At 30.7% G+C, this 13,693-nt stretch overlaps 2 protein-coding genes across 5 annotated transcripts; one reads left to right on the plus strand and one right to left on the minus strand.

Annotated features, from left to right (window-relative positions):
* Positions 1-1,165: 1,165 nt before the first annotated feature.
* LOC116841035 (centromere protein I-like) lies at positions 1,166-7,290 on the plus strand. Of its 4 annotated transcripts, none has more exons than XR_004377483.1 (16): positions 1,166-1,402; positions 1,804-1,929; positions 2,040-2,189; positions 2,267-2,355; positions 2,758-2,888; positions 2,955-3,135; positions 3,230-3,342; positions 3,481-3,635; positions 3,719-3,919; positions 3,990-4,096; positions 4,330-4,512; positions 4,587-4,711; positions 4,775-4,892; positions 4,971-5,141; positions 5,331-7,012; positions 7,148-7,290. XR_004377483.1 is itself a non-coding variant. In XM_032808533.1 (15 exons), exons 1-15 carry the CDS (start codon positions 1,348-1,350, stop codon positions 5,397-5,399), a joined length of 1,974 nt encoding a protein of 657 aa, XP_032664424.1. In that variant the 5' UTR covers positions 1,166-1,347; the 3' UTR covers positions 5,400-7,290. The 4 variants fall into 4 exon arrangements, 1 of the variants encoding a protein (XP_032664424.1); XR_004377484.1 differs by having other exon boundaries at positions 5,331-5,555; positions 6,780-7,290; XR_004377485.1 differs by having other exon boundaries at positions 5,331-5,484; positions 6,780-7,290.
* LOC116841037 (TATA box-binding protein-like protein 1) lies at positions 6,578-12,922 on the minus strand. Its single transcript, XM_032808534.1, has 5 exons — positions 12,552-12,922; positions 11,550-11,849; positions 10,608-10,858; positions 10,194-10,288; positions 6,578-9,714 (listed from the first exon to the last, which is right to left on the minus strand). The coding sequence occupies exons 2-5, from the start codon at positions 11,835-11,837 to the stop codon at positions 9,467-9,469; spliced, it is 882 nt and encodes a 293-aa protein (XP_032664425.1). The 5' UTR covers positions 11,838-11,849; positions 12,552-12,922; the 3' UTR covers positions 6,578-9,466.
* Between the last annotated feature and the right edge of the window lie 771 nt (positions 12,923-13,693).

A 13,693-nucleotide genomic window follows, 5' to 3' on the forward strand; every position in this document is an offset into this window, starting at 1 on the left:
TTCTCATAGAGCTCTGAGAATTTTTTCAGAATTTTGTATTAACTTTCTAGTACTTCAAGAAAATGCAAGAAAACGCAAAAAAAATGCAGTACTAAAAAGTTAATATAAAATTCTTAAAAAATTCTTCGAGCTCTATGAGAAGAAAATAAATAATTTTTATCTCTTGCTATTTTTCGGTAAAGTTGATAGAATTCAAGTAAAAAGATATTGAAACCAATAATTTTGTAGTCCAGCAACTGACGCATGTTAGCGCATGCGCACAGAGGAGGAATAGGAATGTATATCTCTCTCGCACAGATTTTGGACACTTTTGGCTACAGGAGGCATACGCAATTCCCCCTCCATATGCTCCAAGATGAATACCGGCCTATCATTGGGTGCATCCAGAAACATGACCGCTCAGTGAGTTCTTGCCTCTGATTGGAGTATTCCTTTAGATCTAAAAATATATGTCAATTAGATCCAAGAGAGTTCATTGAATGCTTAGTAATCGGTCCTGCTTCTGGATACATTGTATATACGTCATTAGGATACACCCATTTTATCTTTCTCTTCAGACTGAAGTTGGCCATGGATTAAAATTTAAATGCAAATTTAAATTTTTTAAAGAATTTCAAAAAGTCTCCCGATGATTCCAAAAATTCTCTCGTATTGTCATAACAACCTTGCAAATTGATTTGTTTTATAATTAATCTTGGAAAGTATCACAACCGTTACATTTGGTATGAAAATTGAACATGGCACTCTCTTCAAGCCAATTGCACACGGTGCGTGTTTATGTTTTGAAACATTGGCTGCGTTCAGAAAACATAGCTGATCAGTGAGCGGTCAGTGATTATTGGTCCTTACTGTTAGATCTCTAACTTTAGACCAATTATATTGACGAATTGCTCAACTGTTATGCAACTGTTGAGTTCGTTGAACGCACCCACTGGTTGCTTTCCAACAAGAGCATAAATCGACACAAACATCATTCTATTTTTGTTCCACATTTAGTGAGTAACAAGGATAGGATGATATTTGTGTCGACTTGTATCTCTTGTTGGAAAGCAACCACTGACAACTAGTAATATACTAGAAATGTTGCGTTCTGTATGGCGTATTTCTAGTAATTCACTAGCATGCGATGCAACATGAAACACGCATCGTGTGCCATTAGCTTATGTCTCCATCACTTTTCAGTTGCAAGATGAATGAACTTATTTTGGTGTCAAGGAAAAACGCGGCAAGTTCTTGCAGTTTTCGTCTTATTATGTCCATTATGCTGCATAATTTGTTACGTTTTGCCGAAAGCAACCGCTTTCTACATCCTCTGTAATCACGAAATTTGGTTAATAAATTAACACGATGACAGAAAGTGAAACAAAACAGGCTTGCTTAAAATTTATAAAAAAACTTAGGAGTAAGTACAAACATTTGCATAGTTTACTCTATTTTTGCATTACGTACATTTTCTTCAATTTATGTGCTTAAAATATAATTGTTGCACGAACCTTTTATGTGAAGAAATTGAAAGAGTAGAAGTGTCAGAAACTTACTAATAGAATCAACATGTTTGCAATAACATCAATCACTGCAAAGCAAATTATATTATTGTTCATGTATCTTTTGTATTCATAATTAATATTCATTATAAATACTTTACAAATATATATGAAATTATTTAAAAAGTAAATCATTCAAGAAATATATATGAAATGAGTATATTTTTTATAAATATTAAAATGTTACATACATAATATATATTTTAATAATCAATGTTTGTGTTAACAGTTTCAAATTTTGTTTTCTTTATTGTTCTAGCAAAAGGTATGTTTGTCACAGAGTTTGACATATCTTTTAATATATTACAAGAAGAAGCTGCCACAAGAGGATTAGATGATGATGTTCTTGTTGAGCTCGCAGATGTTATTATACATCAAAATTTAAGTTAGTATATTGTATATGCAAAGTGAAATTTTAATATTATAAATTTTGGTAAATTTGATTGTTTTCATTTGTTTCAAAAACAGTATTTAAAAAAATTTTTGTATTATTAGGTATAAGTAGACGGATATCTTTAATAAAGTGCCTAATCCCAAGGTATATGCTACCTGAAAAAGTAGCTAGATCCATAATTACATGGTGTCTTTCTTCATTGAATGAATTACCAATTTCTGTTTCTGTAATTGTTATACAATGGATTATAGGTAAATATGTTTTATTTTATATATTATTTCTTATAAAATACAAGAATATATTTATGTGTTAAAATGTTAATATTTAGGTTTATGGGACTATGAATTAGTAGATAGGAAAGTAATCAACATATATTACGATATCTTTTTCTATGCAATGCTCAAGAAACAAAGATTGGTAATGTATATATACTACTTTATATAATTTACTACTTACTTTATATACTACTTATATAATTTTACATGTTAAAGGGTACAGTCCAGCGGGTGCTGCAAAAGCTTTGTAGTGTTTTTACTTCTCTCTCGAATTCTTTATTCGAATCCGAGGAATAGAACAAGAGGGAGAAACGCTGCGCAGCATTTGTAGTGGTTGTTGGATCGCATCCAAAATAAAATATTTAAAAATTTAGTATATATTAAAATATGGCTTGGTTTCTTTATTCATATGAATAACTATTCATACTTGAAGAGGCTTGAATCATATAGAAACTAATTCTAGATGTCTTTAAAAGGATATTACTTTATACAATGATATTACTATTAATATTACTTTATACAATGATATAGACAAATTTTTCAGGAACGTCACATAGCACGTCTTATCTATGTATTAACAAAACCAGAAGATGTTTCTCGCAGAGATGTTTCAAGATTATTAGCTCTTCAAAAAAGTTATTCCAAGCATCCTAAACATGTTACTGCATTACTTTCGTAAGTCTAATTATTTAAGATATTGGATTGATTGATAACTTAAAATAATTCGAAACATATTCCTAGTTTATTTAAATCATATAAGCCAGAATTGGTGCCTGAGAAAATTGAGTCAATGAATATAGAAAGTGTGTGGAAACCGATACCTGAGATGTTACGATTGTCATTGGAAGACGCTAAAGATCGTGCGAATATCGGACAATGGCGTGAAAACGTTCAAACTTATTTTGAGTGGAATACAATGCAGGTATAAAAATTACTTGCATAAATGTTTTATACATTGTGCATATAATTGTGGAGGATTTATATGGAGAGTCGTAAGGATTATTATATGTATACAGGACAGGAAAGATCGTAAGAAGAAACAAGTGCTCTTACCATCTGTTGGATACTTTCATATTGGTTCAAGTATTTTCAGAGATAAAGATGCAAAGTCAATTTTTGATGTAAGCAGGTAAGTAATAAATTGAAGAAAATGTTACTAACATAACATTAGCACATTCATATAGTATGATACAAATGCGTGTGTACGCGACTAATATGTAACCGGGTATATGTATGTATATCTTTACATTCGTGCAATGTATTTTAGCATAGAAGAATTGGGAAAATATCAACAGAGTGTTGAGTTACCTTGCAATGCTGTTTCACTTTTATCAAATATGGCTGGTTACCATCTTCTTACATTTGCAAACTTTCAGTATCAAAGCAGATTCTCTTACAACCTTTATAATACACTTACAAGAGGTACGCGAATGTTCATTTCTTAACTACACTCTGATAATACGAACTGTATGTAAACTGCAACGTTAATATGCCAATATTTTAAGCATTTATACTTGAGAATGGAAAGTTTTCCAATGAGGAAATGGATAAATTGCTTACTATGACAGCTGAGTTCTCTCGATACATGCAAGAAGGGATACTTGTAATTAAAATATTCTTTGATGAATATCTGTATTACAATACAGGAGAATATCTGCTGAAATTATTGGACTTGTTACAGTGGATGACTATTGTATCCACTGCTGGTTGGTTAAAAGAAGTATTCTAGTTCATATTACTGTAATTATAGGAAATATAATTTTTCATAATTTTCAGAATTGCGAGAAAATATTCTGGTGCATGTACAAAATATATTTTATGAATCAAATTTAAATATGAAATGTGAAATTATTCAATCTTTACGGAAACTAATTATAAATTTGGTAAGGATTAACACATTATGCACTAAATGCATGTATCTCGGTATATACATTTTTTAACATGAAGAAAAACAGTACGTGACATTCAGTATAAGAATCTAGAAATATTATCTGAGAACTAATTAGGATTATTGCAGTAGATAAAACTATTTCTGCAGAATAAATTTAGGTTGATATCTCATTTATCTCATTCAAATAGAGATAATGTATTAATATAAAAATTGTACTTATTACAGTTCGTTAGACAAGGTCTTGGAGAACAAATTACATCATCTTTTTTACAACAAGGCCCACTAGAAAATTTAGCTGATATTATATCCGTCATTATAGCAGTTTCGAAAAATCTTATTGTTGATGGGTTGAACATACACAATTACAACATTTTATTATTATTGGAAGCTTTGACATTTTACGAAGAAGTATGTATATACAGCAAATTGTAAAGTATATATTTATATTTAATTTATCCTTTATATATAATTCTACTTTGAAGATTTGCACATTGGAAAGCCGCAGTCGGATACCATCTTGGACACTGCCACCGTCAGCGGTTATTTATGGAGCATTTGTTACAAAAAATTGCGCTATTTTGTCAAGGCTTTGCAGATTGTTGTTAAGGTATTCTAATTTTTTACTTTCAAATTAACACCACTTTGTTGATTGCTTATACATGAATTATAGATATCGCGATATGAGTCCGCGATTACGTCACATGTTACCATCGGACATATATCAAGAGAAGATTTACATTATATCTGTTTATGCAAAAGATATTCATAAAGCGTTATGGTATAACGAGGTATGTATAAATAAGTGGCAGAACTGTTATAAATAAACTTATATAAATATTCAGCATTTAAACATATTTTCTTAACAGCCTTTCAGTGCCCGTGAGAATGGTGACTTTTTGAGAGGTCTTTCAAAGAAAGTAATTGACGATTTAGCAGATTGTGATTTAGACTCTTTACTGAGTATTAGCAATCATTACGCTATATTATCGTACAAGTATACGTTGAGTAAAATGGGTCTGGATATAAATACAAAAGAGGTATATCTTAAATATTTGATTTTTTATAAATTCTTAATTCTCTTAATTCTTCAAAACTCTATAGAATCTCAGTGCATTTAACGAAATATATCGATTATCACTGTGACGTGAAATGCGATTCTTTAGTTTTGAAAATGAGCAAACTGGAAACTTCGTTTTAAATAATAGTGATTTTATTCATATTTTTAGGATACTATGGCTATGGCCTTATATTACTTTCCCGCAGTAAATGAGTTCCTTGCTGCGTTTCATGAGTGACACTTCAATGTTGTGATATGTACGCGCGTACATGCATATATACACTCATATACACATCATTGAATAAGCATACATTGCGATGAAGGTGAAAAAGAGTGTGCTATTTACATTTGAATAGGTCTAATATATATAACCAGTTTTACTATTATTAAACAGGTATATGAAGCAATTAAAATAAATTATTGAAATTTTGTACAGAAATTTGCCTTATTGTGTTATTCATGATTATATCAGATTGGAAGGTTACAATAATTTTAATTTTTAAGAAATAATATTTTTCTCTTTTTGTATATTTATTTGTAATGACAAAACCACTGTTATATTTATATTAATCTAATGCATGTTTGATAAAAATTTGTGTAATAAGCTGCACTCTCTTTTCTTCCTTTTATAAACAAAGATAATCTTTATCAATTCAAAACATAATATAAGAACCAAAATACATATGTTATTTTCCATGTAACAATAATTTATATTATTACATTGGAGTCTTTTAATTATTATTCTAAACGAGAGAGATATTTAGCTTATATCAATAATCAGGCAAAAATGAACGCTTATAATACTTAAATTAAAGCTACACGTTTTTAATTTTTATAATCTATCCATAATGAAACCTTATGAACTATCAGAAGTATTAAAAACTAACGTTCTGGTTTCATTTAATTCAGTATTAACTATTTCGCAAGTACAAATTTAATGGATCGTGTGTGTGTCTGTTTTATTGTGTGACATTTTAATTGTAGTTGATTGTAATGTACGTTAACATAAACACAAAAATTCATTAAGTGTACGAAGAACATTAAAGAAAATATTATTAGTAAATATGAGGCTTAAATCAGTTGTATAATATAATGTATTATATCAAAATATACAATTTAGAAATAAATGAATGAGAAAAATAAAATTGATTAAAGAATCGAGAGCGTAACCGCTCTGTATAAATGTTAGAAAGACTTATTTGCAATGCCTATGAAAGTCTTTGATTTCGTGAAGGGATTTTAGTTTTTTTTTTTGCAAATACGGGTAAATAAACATTATAAGAGCAGAGAAAACTACACACACCGATATGTCATATCTTTATTAAGTGTTAATATAAAAATAAAAGTTAAATGTAGCAAATGGGAACAGTAAATGTGCTCCTACAATAATCTCGGAAATTAAATATATCTCGGAAATATAATATATACGATAGAATTTATTTTGCTATTATACCTGCATTTGACAATATGTTTTATTATTCAACTTCTTCGATTTTTTTTCTTTTTTATATACCTATATATTCAACTTTTACAATTAATAACGCAAAGAGTAGCTCTATGATGTAAACAAAATATACTAGTCCGTGTCACATACTCATTAGTGAATCATGCCTTACAGTTTCGAGTTGGATACACTAAGGGCAGTGACTTTTTAGCCTTAAACAGTAAACGATTTGTTCAGTGTAAAAACAACATATATATACACGTTATGAAAATTATGAAACACTGCTTTCAGCTAATTTTAACAAACGAATTATGTTATATGGCACGAACAGATTAATCCTCATTGAAATATATTTGTAAAATATCGGCCATAACTTATTGTGTGTATTCTCTTGTACATAATGTAAGGTAAGATACTTATGTGGTATTCGTATATTATCTTATCTTCCGTTTTCTATATTATTAATGAACGAATAATGTAAATTTCTAGTGATTTTTGTATGCGTATTTTTTATGAACCACTAATGTATTGCTTTTTCTCAGCTAAGTCGCAAAAACGGAAGGTCCAGTTTGGTATGAGCGTGCAAGTTAGTCGTAAAGTATATAGAAAACAGTACGTTTTACGCTGCACCTTCAGTTCAATATGCTTTGCACGATATTCGACACATATGCTCAAAAAAAAAAAAGAGAGAAAGGGGGAACAGTAAACTAAATAAATTTTAGGAATACTATGTATGATACTTAACAAAGAGAGTCAATATGTAAAAATATTTCTTCTCTTGGAGACGTTTCATTTTTTACAGATGGACAGAATAACGTTATAAGTAAGATATAATATCTCAGGCTTTCGAGAAATTAATAATAATGAAAAATGAAATGATCCAAATGCACTTATTGTATCTGTATACTTGTATACAGTATCTAATAAATTGTATTGTATCTAATAAATAAATACTTATGAGAGAGATATATCTCTGTGTGAACATGATTAATACAAAAAAAGATTACTAAACGCTTTAACGTGTTCTATCATATTATTCATATTTTTGTTTTAGATTCTAGAGTATGTAGTGTAGTCCAATCAGTGTGGTAAATCAAACATGAACCATTATGAACACAGTATATATTCATTTCGTACGTTTAAATTTACTGTTTAAATTTATTGTTTTAAATTTACTGTTTTAAAAAATAATTTCTACGTAACACTGATGCAATAATTCCTGGTGTGAATTCTATATCATTGTTCGCACAATCATAAAATGTCACAACACTAATTGGATTTTCTTAAGTTTAGATTTACGTAAATCAAAGAAACATAATCACATCGTGACAATGAATCTATAAATTCGTGAATACTGTAAACCGAACTACATCTCTTTCACATACGCAAACATTTTCGAATAAAATCTGACGTAACATTTATATTTGAAAAAAGAGAAACAGTATTCGTATTCGCCCAAACGATACGTAGTCTTTTTATCCGTTTCTTGCAAAACATGGATTGGCTACTGCGTATTTAATGATATGCATTTTGAAAATATAAAAATACGTAACATTTCTTAAATCTGTATAGGATGCAAAAGTAATTCTCTTAAATAATAGAAGAATTATTTGAGCGAAAACGAGCTGTTGGCAACGCGGAATTACATTTTACTCGGTATACGTAACATTCTAAGAAAATATAACGTTTTGGCCAATGGGGAATCTATTCTGTAAATTATGTAAATGTAGATCACTAAAGATATTTTCAGGAGGATAGGGGAAACATTTCACTTGTCAGAACGCCAAGGAAAGCTAATCGCTACTATGGATAAAGTTGTCAGCTGCGCAGGTTTCATTTTGATCACCTTGTCTTAAATTTTGAACATTAATCTTTGGCACAATATATCAATTAAGCAAAACTAATTATAACTATATATAAGAAACAATAACATAAATGTAACATAAAATTTACATGTCACAATTAAGTTTGTTCACGAGAGATGTACACGCATAACATGTATTTTCTTTGTTTACTAAATCCATATTATTTGCTGAAATTATTTGCTGAAATAAATATATATGTATATACATATATATTTGTACATACACATGATTGAACATAAATATGCATGTATATGTGTGCGTGTGTTTTGTTTAATAATTGCTGAAACATGTCAAAGTTTGTCAAAAGAGAAAAAAAATACAGGTGTAATATAAACTCCAAAAAATTAATTCTCTATAGTTAAAAATGTGTTATACATAGAATTTTATAATCTATGTATAAATGTCGAAAATACATCTATGTGATCTACCTATGTGAATAAAGTTATATTTATATATGGTGTATGTGTGTGTGTTTGTGTGTGTTAATATAAATATAAATATATATTGATATTTACACTTGTAATACATTACAATATATATGTATGTATTAGACTTTAGAGATATATATTTATATTTATATTTCGATATTGCTAGTAAAAGTAACTATTCTGGACGTCATCCTTACGATGATGGTCAGTTCGTTTGATGTATATTACGAGAATTATACTTACGTATGCCGTATGCAAATACATACATTATCTTGTCTCTAACACTCACACACTTTGTCCTTGCATTACGACAAAGAACTATTTCACTTCACTCTTAGCTATAACACAGCTTTTGTACACAGAGCAGTTTGTATTTATCATAGAAAGAACGATATATATTACGTATGTGTGTATATATACACACACAATACATATATATCGTATGCATGCATGTGTATATATATATATATATATATATATATATATATATATATATGTATGCGTAAACATACATAACACACGCGTATAACAGCTTCACAGTTAACAGTAAGTGATAAAATAAAACAGATCAGTCCCAACTACCGCTACTTGCGTCGTCGAGCGCATCTTCCACGTCGGAGGAGGCCATACTTTCACATATGAAATCCGGATCGTCTAGGAACTGTTCTCGATTTCTTTTTGTCTGATTGTTTAATCTCATCTTGCGTTTCTTTGTCGCTAATGTAAGCTCATCTTCTGCAGTTCGCTCCTTGCGGAATTCGTAGACTAGTGGGTAAATATGCTCAATCGCCGCTTGGACCGAAGCGACATTGGGCGCTGTGATGCAACATATATATAATTATTATTTAGTATATTACATATATTAATTTCGTTTTTATGTATTTATTGTTACTGTCCATAATTATATTAATCATAATAATTTGTGAAACAAACATATATAATATCTTTTTAATAATTAAAAAAACCTTTAATATTTACAATTAATACTTTAATACTTTTTGTGATATCCTAGAATAATTATTTTTATATTAAAAAACTACCGATTTAATAATATATTATGATAGAATAATATTGCACACAATACAATATAATAATAATGCAATATTGATTATAATTTTTATTCTTGAGCTTGTGATAAAAAAAATCTTATTTATATAGTTTTTTCTGTCTTTCAGAGTGATTCATAATAGTTTATAATGATTTATAATAGTCAATTGGATGTTTTAATAAAAGATATCAATGGCTAATATGTTCTACACATTAGAATTTAACAAAGTATTTGATGAATACGTTACCAGTTACAGTAACACTTCCTGTAGAAAATATTTTTAATGTAGCTTTTGGATCCTTTAACTTGTATGTAACTCCAGGATGTAATTCTGGCTCATATCTGTGTATGGAAGAAAACATTTATTTAATAATTGATATTTATATATTGTATACATTCATAAATTTATGTATATTCATATATTTGCTATTGTTGTATTAATAATGATCTTAACATATTGTCGACTAGCTATTTTTAATAATGTCCAATTATTGATTTAGACCTTGAATTAGCCAACAATGTTTGACTAACAAAATATAAGTTTTTTCATAATCAGTCAACAATGTGTATTAAATTAAATAATTTTTTTACATAATATGAAATACAATATTCTATCTGAAAATAATATAAAACGTTAATTGATAATACTTTTCATACTCACTCTGCATTTTCTTTATGATAAATCGAAAATGACGTTATCTTGATAGCAAATGGCATACAACAAGTGCCAAGTACATTAACAACCCTGTAGTTATTGAATCTCACTTTAAATCCAAGTTTTTGAAGAGAACGGGCAAATCTGCGTGCTGCAATTTTTGCTTGAACTTCGCTGGTTGCTCCTGTGCAGGTTACCTTACCGGATGACCAGATGGATGCTGTAGTATATGGTCTCCTTAACTTCATAGTTATCATCTGAAAATATCACATATAAAAGGGGATTTATGTATACATGTATGCAATGAGAATATATGTGAAATATATTATTTCTTAAAGTATAAAGAAATAAAAAACAAAATTATTATGCATTGTAAAAATAAACATCTTTAATTATTACAATAATGGCACAATGTTCTACATGGTACAAAATAAAAAACTGGTCTAAAGGTTGTAGTTAAAAGACTACAAATTGTAATGAATTTGGAATATGCAAACTTGTATATAGAACAATTTAGATATCATGTATGCATCATAAATATTTACAATTCAATATCTCAAAAATAGTTTCAGTTGTAAACAAGATGTTTCTTTACTCATAAAGGTTTCAGATATATTTCAAGAGTGAGTAAGAGAAAGAAGTGACAACAAAATAAATATTTTAATAATTCTATTTTTGAGACAGAAGCTGGTTTTTATTACAAAATTTCATGTACTCAAAGTGATTAAATTCATGTAGTTCAATATGTTTGTAATCAATTAATGTAAAAGAAAGTTTAATATCACTGCTTATAATCATGAATATTATTCTTAAAATTTTATAATTTTTGCTCAAAATATCTCTTTAAACATGTTTTTCTTCCTTCAAGATAAACTTGCAATACTTGTAACAAAACAGCTTTTTTATATGATAATTATTACAGTATAAGTATATAAATAATTAGCATACCCCATTTTCTCTTCTGTATTCAACATTAGATCCTTTTAAAGCTATTTCGCGCAAGTTCAAATGACACCTCACACTAAAACTGCAAACTACATTATTAATAACAATATCAAGCTCAGGAGGTTCTTGTTCAACTGTATCTACATAAGGCTGTAGTTGGCCCTCAAACAGCCTATCATCCTTTTTCTCTGTACACTCATTGGCATTGTCCAAATTATTAACATTCTCAACATGATTTAGAGATCGATTGGTTAGAGGTTTCATGCCATTCTTTTGAATAGCAGTTGCCATAATATTATGTACCTGAAACACATATCAAAGTCAAGTTTTGAGAATCCCCATGTACATATGCAACTGCAGCATATCAGTTAGATTTCCTGTAGTTTGTTTATTGCCATTTGAGAGATATTTGAGTGAAATTTAGCCTATCTAGCCTCAGATTAGAACAAGTTGATTAATCTCAAGCTCAATTATCAAAATCACTTAAACATACTAACAATAATCGTGTATATCTCCGGTAGTATAAAGCCAACAGTCGATCGCGAAGCCGAGCGAGATGCAAATTGATCGTGTTAGTTAATCGATGGAATCATGAACGTATTTAAATATAGCGACGCTTGATGTTGCGACCGAGTGCACGCGCGTAGAGATATCTTCAAGACACGTTCTCGCGACAAGACGTACGAATGTACGAGATGTTACTCGCGATGCATCAAAGTACACAAAGTTCCTCATTGCACGTTAACACGTGCCCGTTTGCGCGCGCATTGCACGAGAACAATACGCGATGTGGTCTTTGGAATAGCAGCTGATGATTTCGTGAAATTTTGGAGCTTCTGAGTGACATTAGTGAGCAGCGCGAGCCGATAACGGTGCGACGGAACGTGAAGAACGACGGCGACACGCCACGACGGTCAGACTACTGAGAATGTCCCGCGACGAGACTGCGGAACGACCTTAAATTCGAACGGTCGGAGGCTAATAAGAACGTGTTCGGCTACTCACGTGTGCTATATCGCGTTTCTCAGTTTCTTTCGAATCAAAAATTACTTCTTTGTTGACAATTGTCTGAGGAACGCAACGTTAACTCAGTAACTATTGCCATTGCTCGCAGCCATATTCGCTAGACTGGCGAACACTGGCGATCTAAGCTGGCAACCGATGGGTCATGAACTTTCCCGTTGCATCTTAGATGACCAAGCGCGCAGCGATAAACACATCGACGCTGCATAGAAATGTCCTTAATAATTCATTTATGGCCGCACACAGAACGCGTGAAAGCGCTGGCAACGCGGCAAGAAACCACAGGGTGTTTTCCAATTGCTTAACACATCTTGACACATATGTACACAGAAATGCACAAAGTGTAACGTTGTGCACGATTCAATTGGAACAAAGTGTGTACTAATATGTATGTATGTCAGGTAAGGTTAGGATTATTTTTCAACAATGCTTATATTTTGTTATTTTTTAATAATAAATAATAAAATCTAAATAATAAAAAAGATATTATTTAGTTCACGTCGCAAATGCCAGTCTCTTTTCAAGCCGCTACGCTTATTAACTTTAATTTTCACTAGAAAACACAGCCGACTAGTAACCCTCGAACTGAGTACGAATGTGTAGTGTTGCATCGACGATTACGACATTGGAATGCAACTTGTGTCGCCGTGTGCATGAAAGTATCTAGGGATATTGCAATTGAAAAGCACCCACAAGGTAGCCAATAAACTTTTAGCTCCTAGGCTATTACATGTATTGTACACAAACTAATCGGATGTTTTGATTGGCTGTCGAATAGAGAATTTCCGAAATGTCCGACAATGGGTGTTTACGATAATTCGAGTTGGAGTTAGTACGAGTAATGGCTCCTGCACATAGGACGCGGTAATGCTTGCCGCGCGGCGGAAGTTCGCACGACAGCCAATCAATATGCTGCTTTCCGTAATAACCTTCTAGCTTTTAGAGAAAAACAACATATTGATTGGCTGTTGCTCGAACTTCCGCCGTGCGACAAGCGTTACCGCGTCCTGTGTGCAGAAGCCATAAGAAGTTGTCATAAACTACAAAAGTACTAGATGGTCGTGCCTATCATAATTTCGGTCCTAGTGGAACTAACTCTAATGGCTCCTGCACACAGGACGCGG

The sequence above is a fragment of the Odontomachus brunneus genome, unplaced genomic scaffold (assembly GCF_010583005.1).
Source record: "Odontomachus brunneus isolate Ranch 3 - 2012 unplaced genomic scaffold, Obru_v1 Obru_scaffold_013, whole genome shotgun sequence".
Lineage (NCBI taxonomy): Eukaryota > Metazoa > Arthropoda > Insecta > Hymenoptera > Formicidae > Odontomachus > Odontomachus brunneus.

Excerpts from the sequence above, each read along its gene's own strand:
- LOC116841035 (XM_032808533.1), top strand. The coding sequence starts at position 1,348 with ATGACAGAAAGTGAAACAAAACAGGCTTGCTTAAAATTTATAAAAAAA. Across the intron at positions 3,343-3,480 it reads TCAATTTTTGATGTAAGCAG|CATAGAAGAATTGGGAAAAT; the intron begins GTAAGTAATAAA and ends AATGTATTTTAG. Across the intron at positions 5,142-5,330 it reads TGGATATAAATACAAAAGAG|GATACTATGGCTATGGCCTT; the intron begins GTATATCTTAAA and ends TCATATTTTTAG.
- LOC116841037 (XM_032808534.1), bottom strand. The coding sequence starts at position 11,837 with ATGGCAACTGCTATTCAAAAGAATGGCATGAAACCTCTAACCAATCGA. Across the intron at positions 10,859-11,549 it reads AATACAGAAGAGAAAATGGG|ATGATAACTATGAAGTTAAG; the intron begins GTATGCTAATTA and ends TGATATTTTCAG. Across the intron at positions 9,715-10,193 it reads AGGAAGTGTTACTGTAACTG|CGCCCAATGTCGCTTCGGTC; the intron begins GTAACGTATTCA and ends GTTGCATCACAG.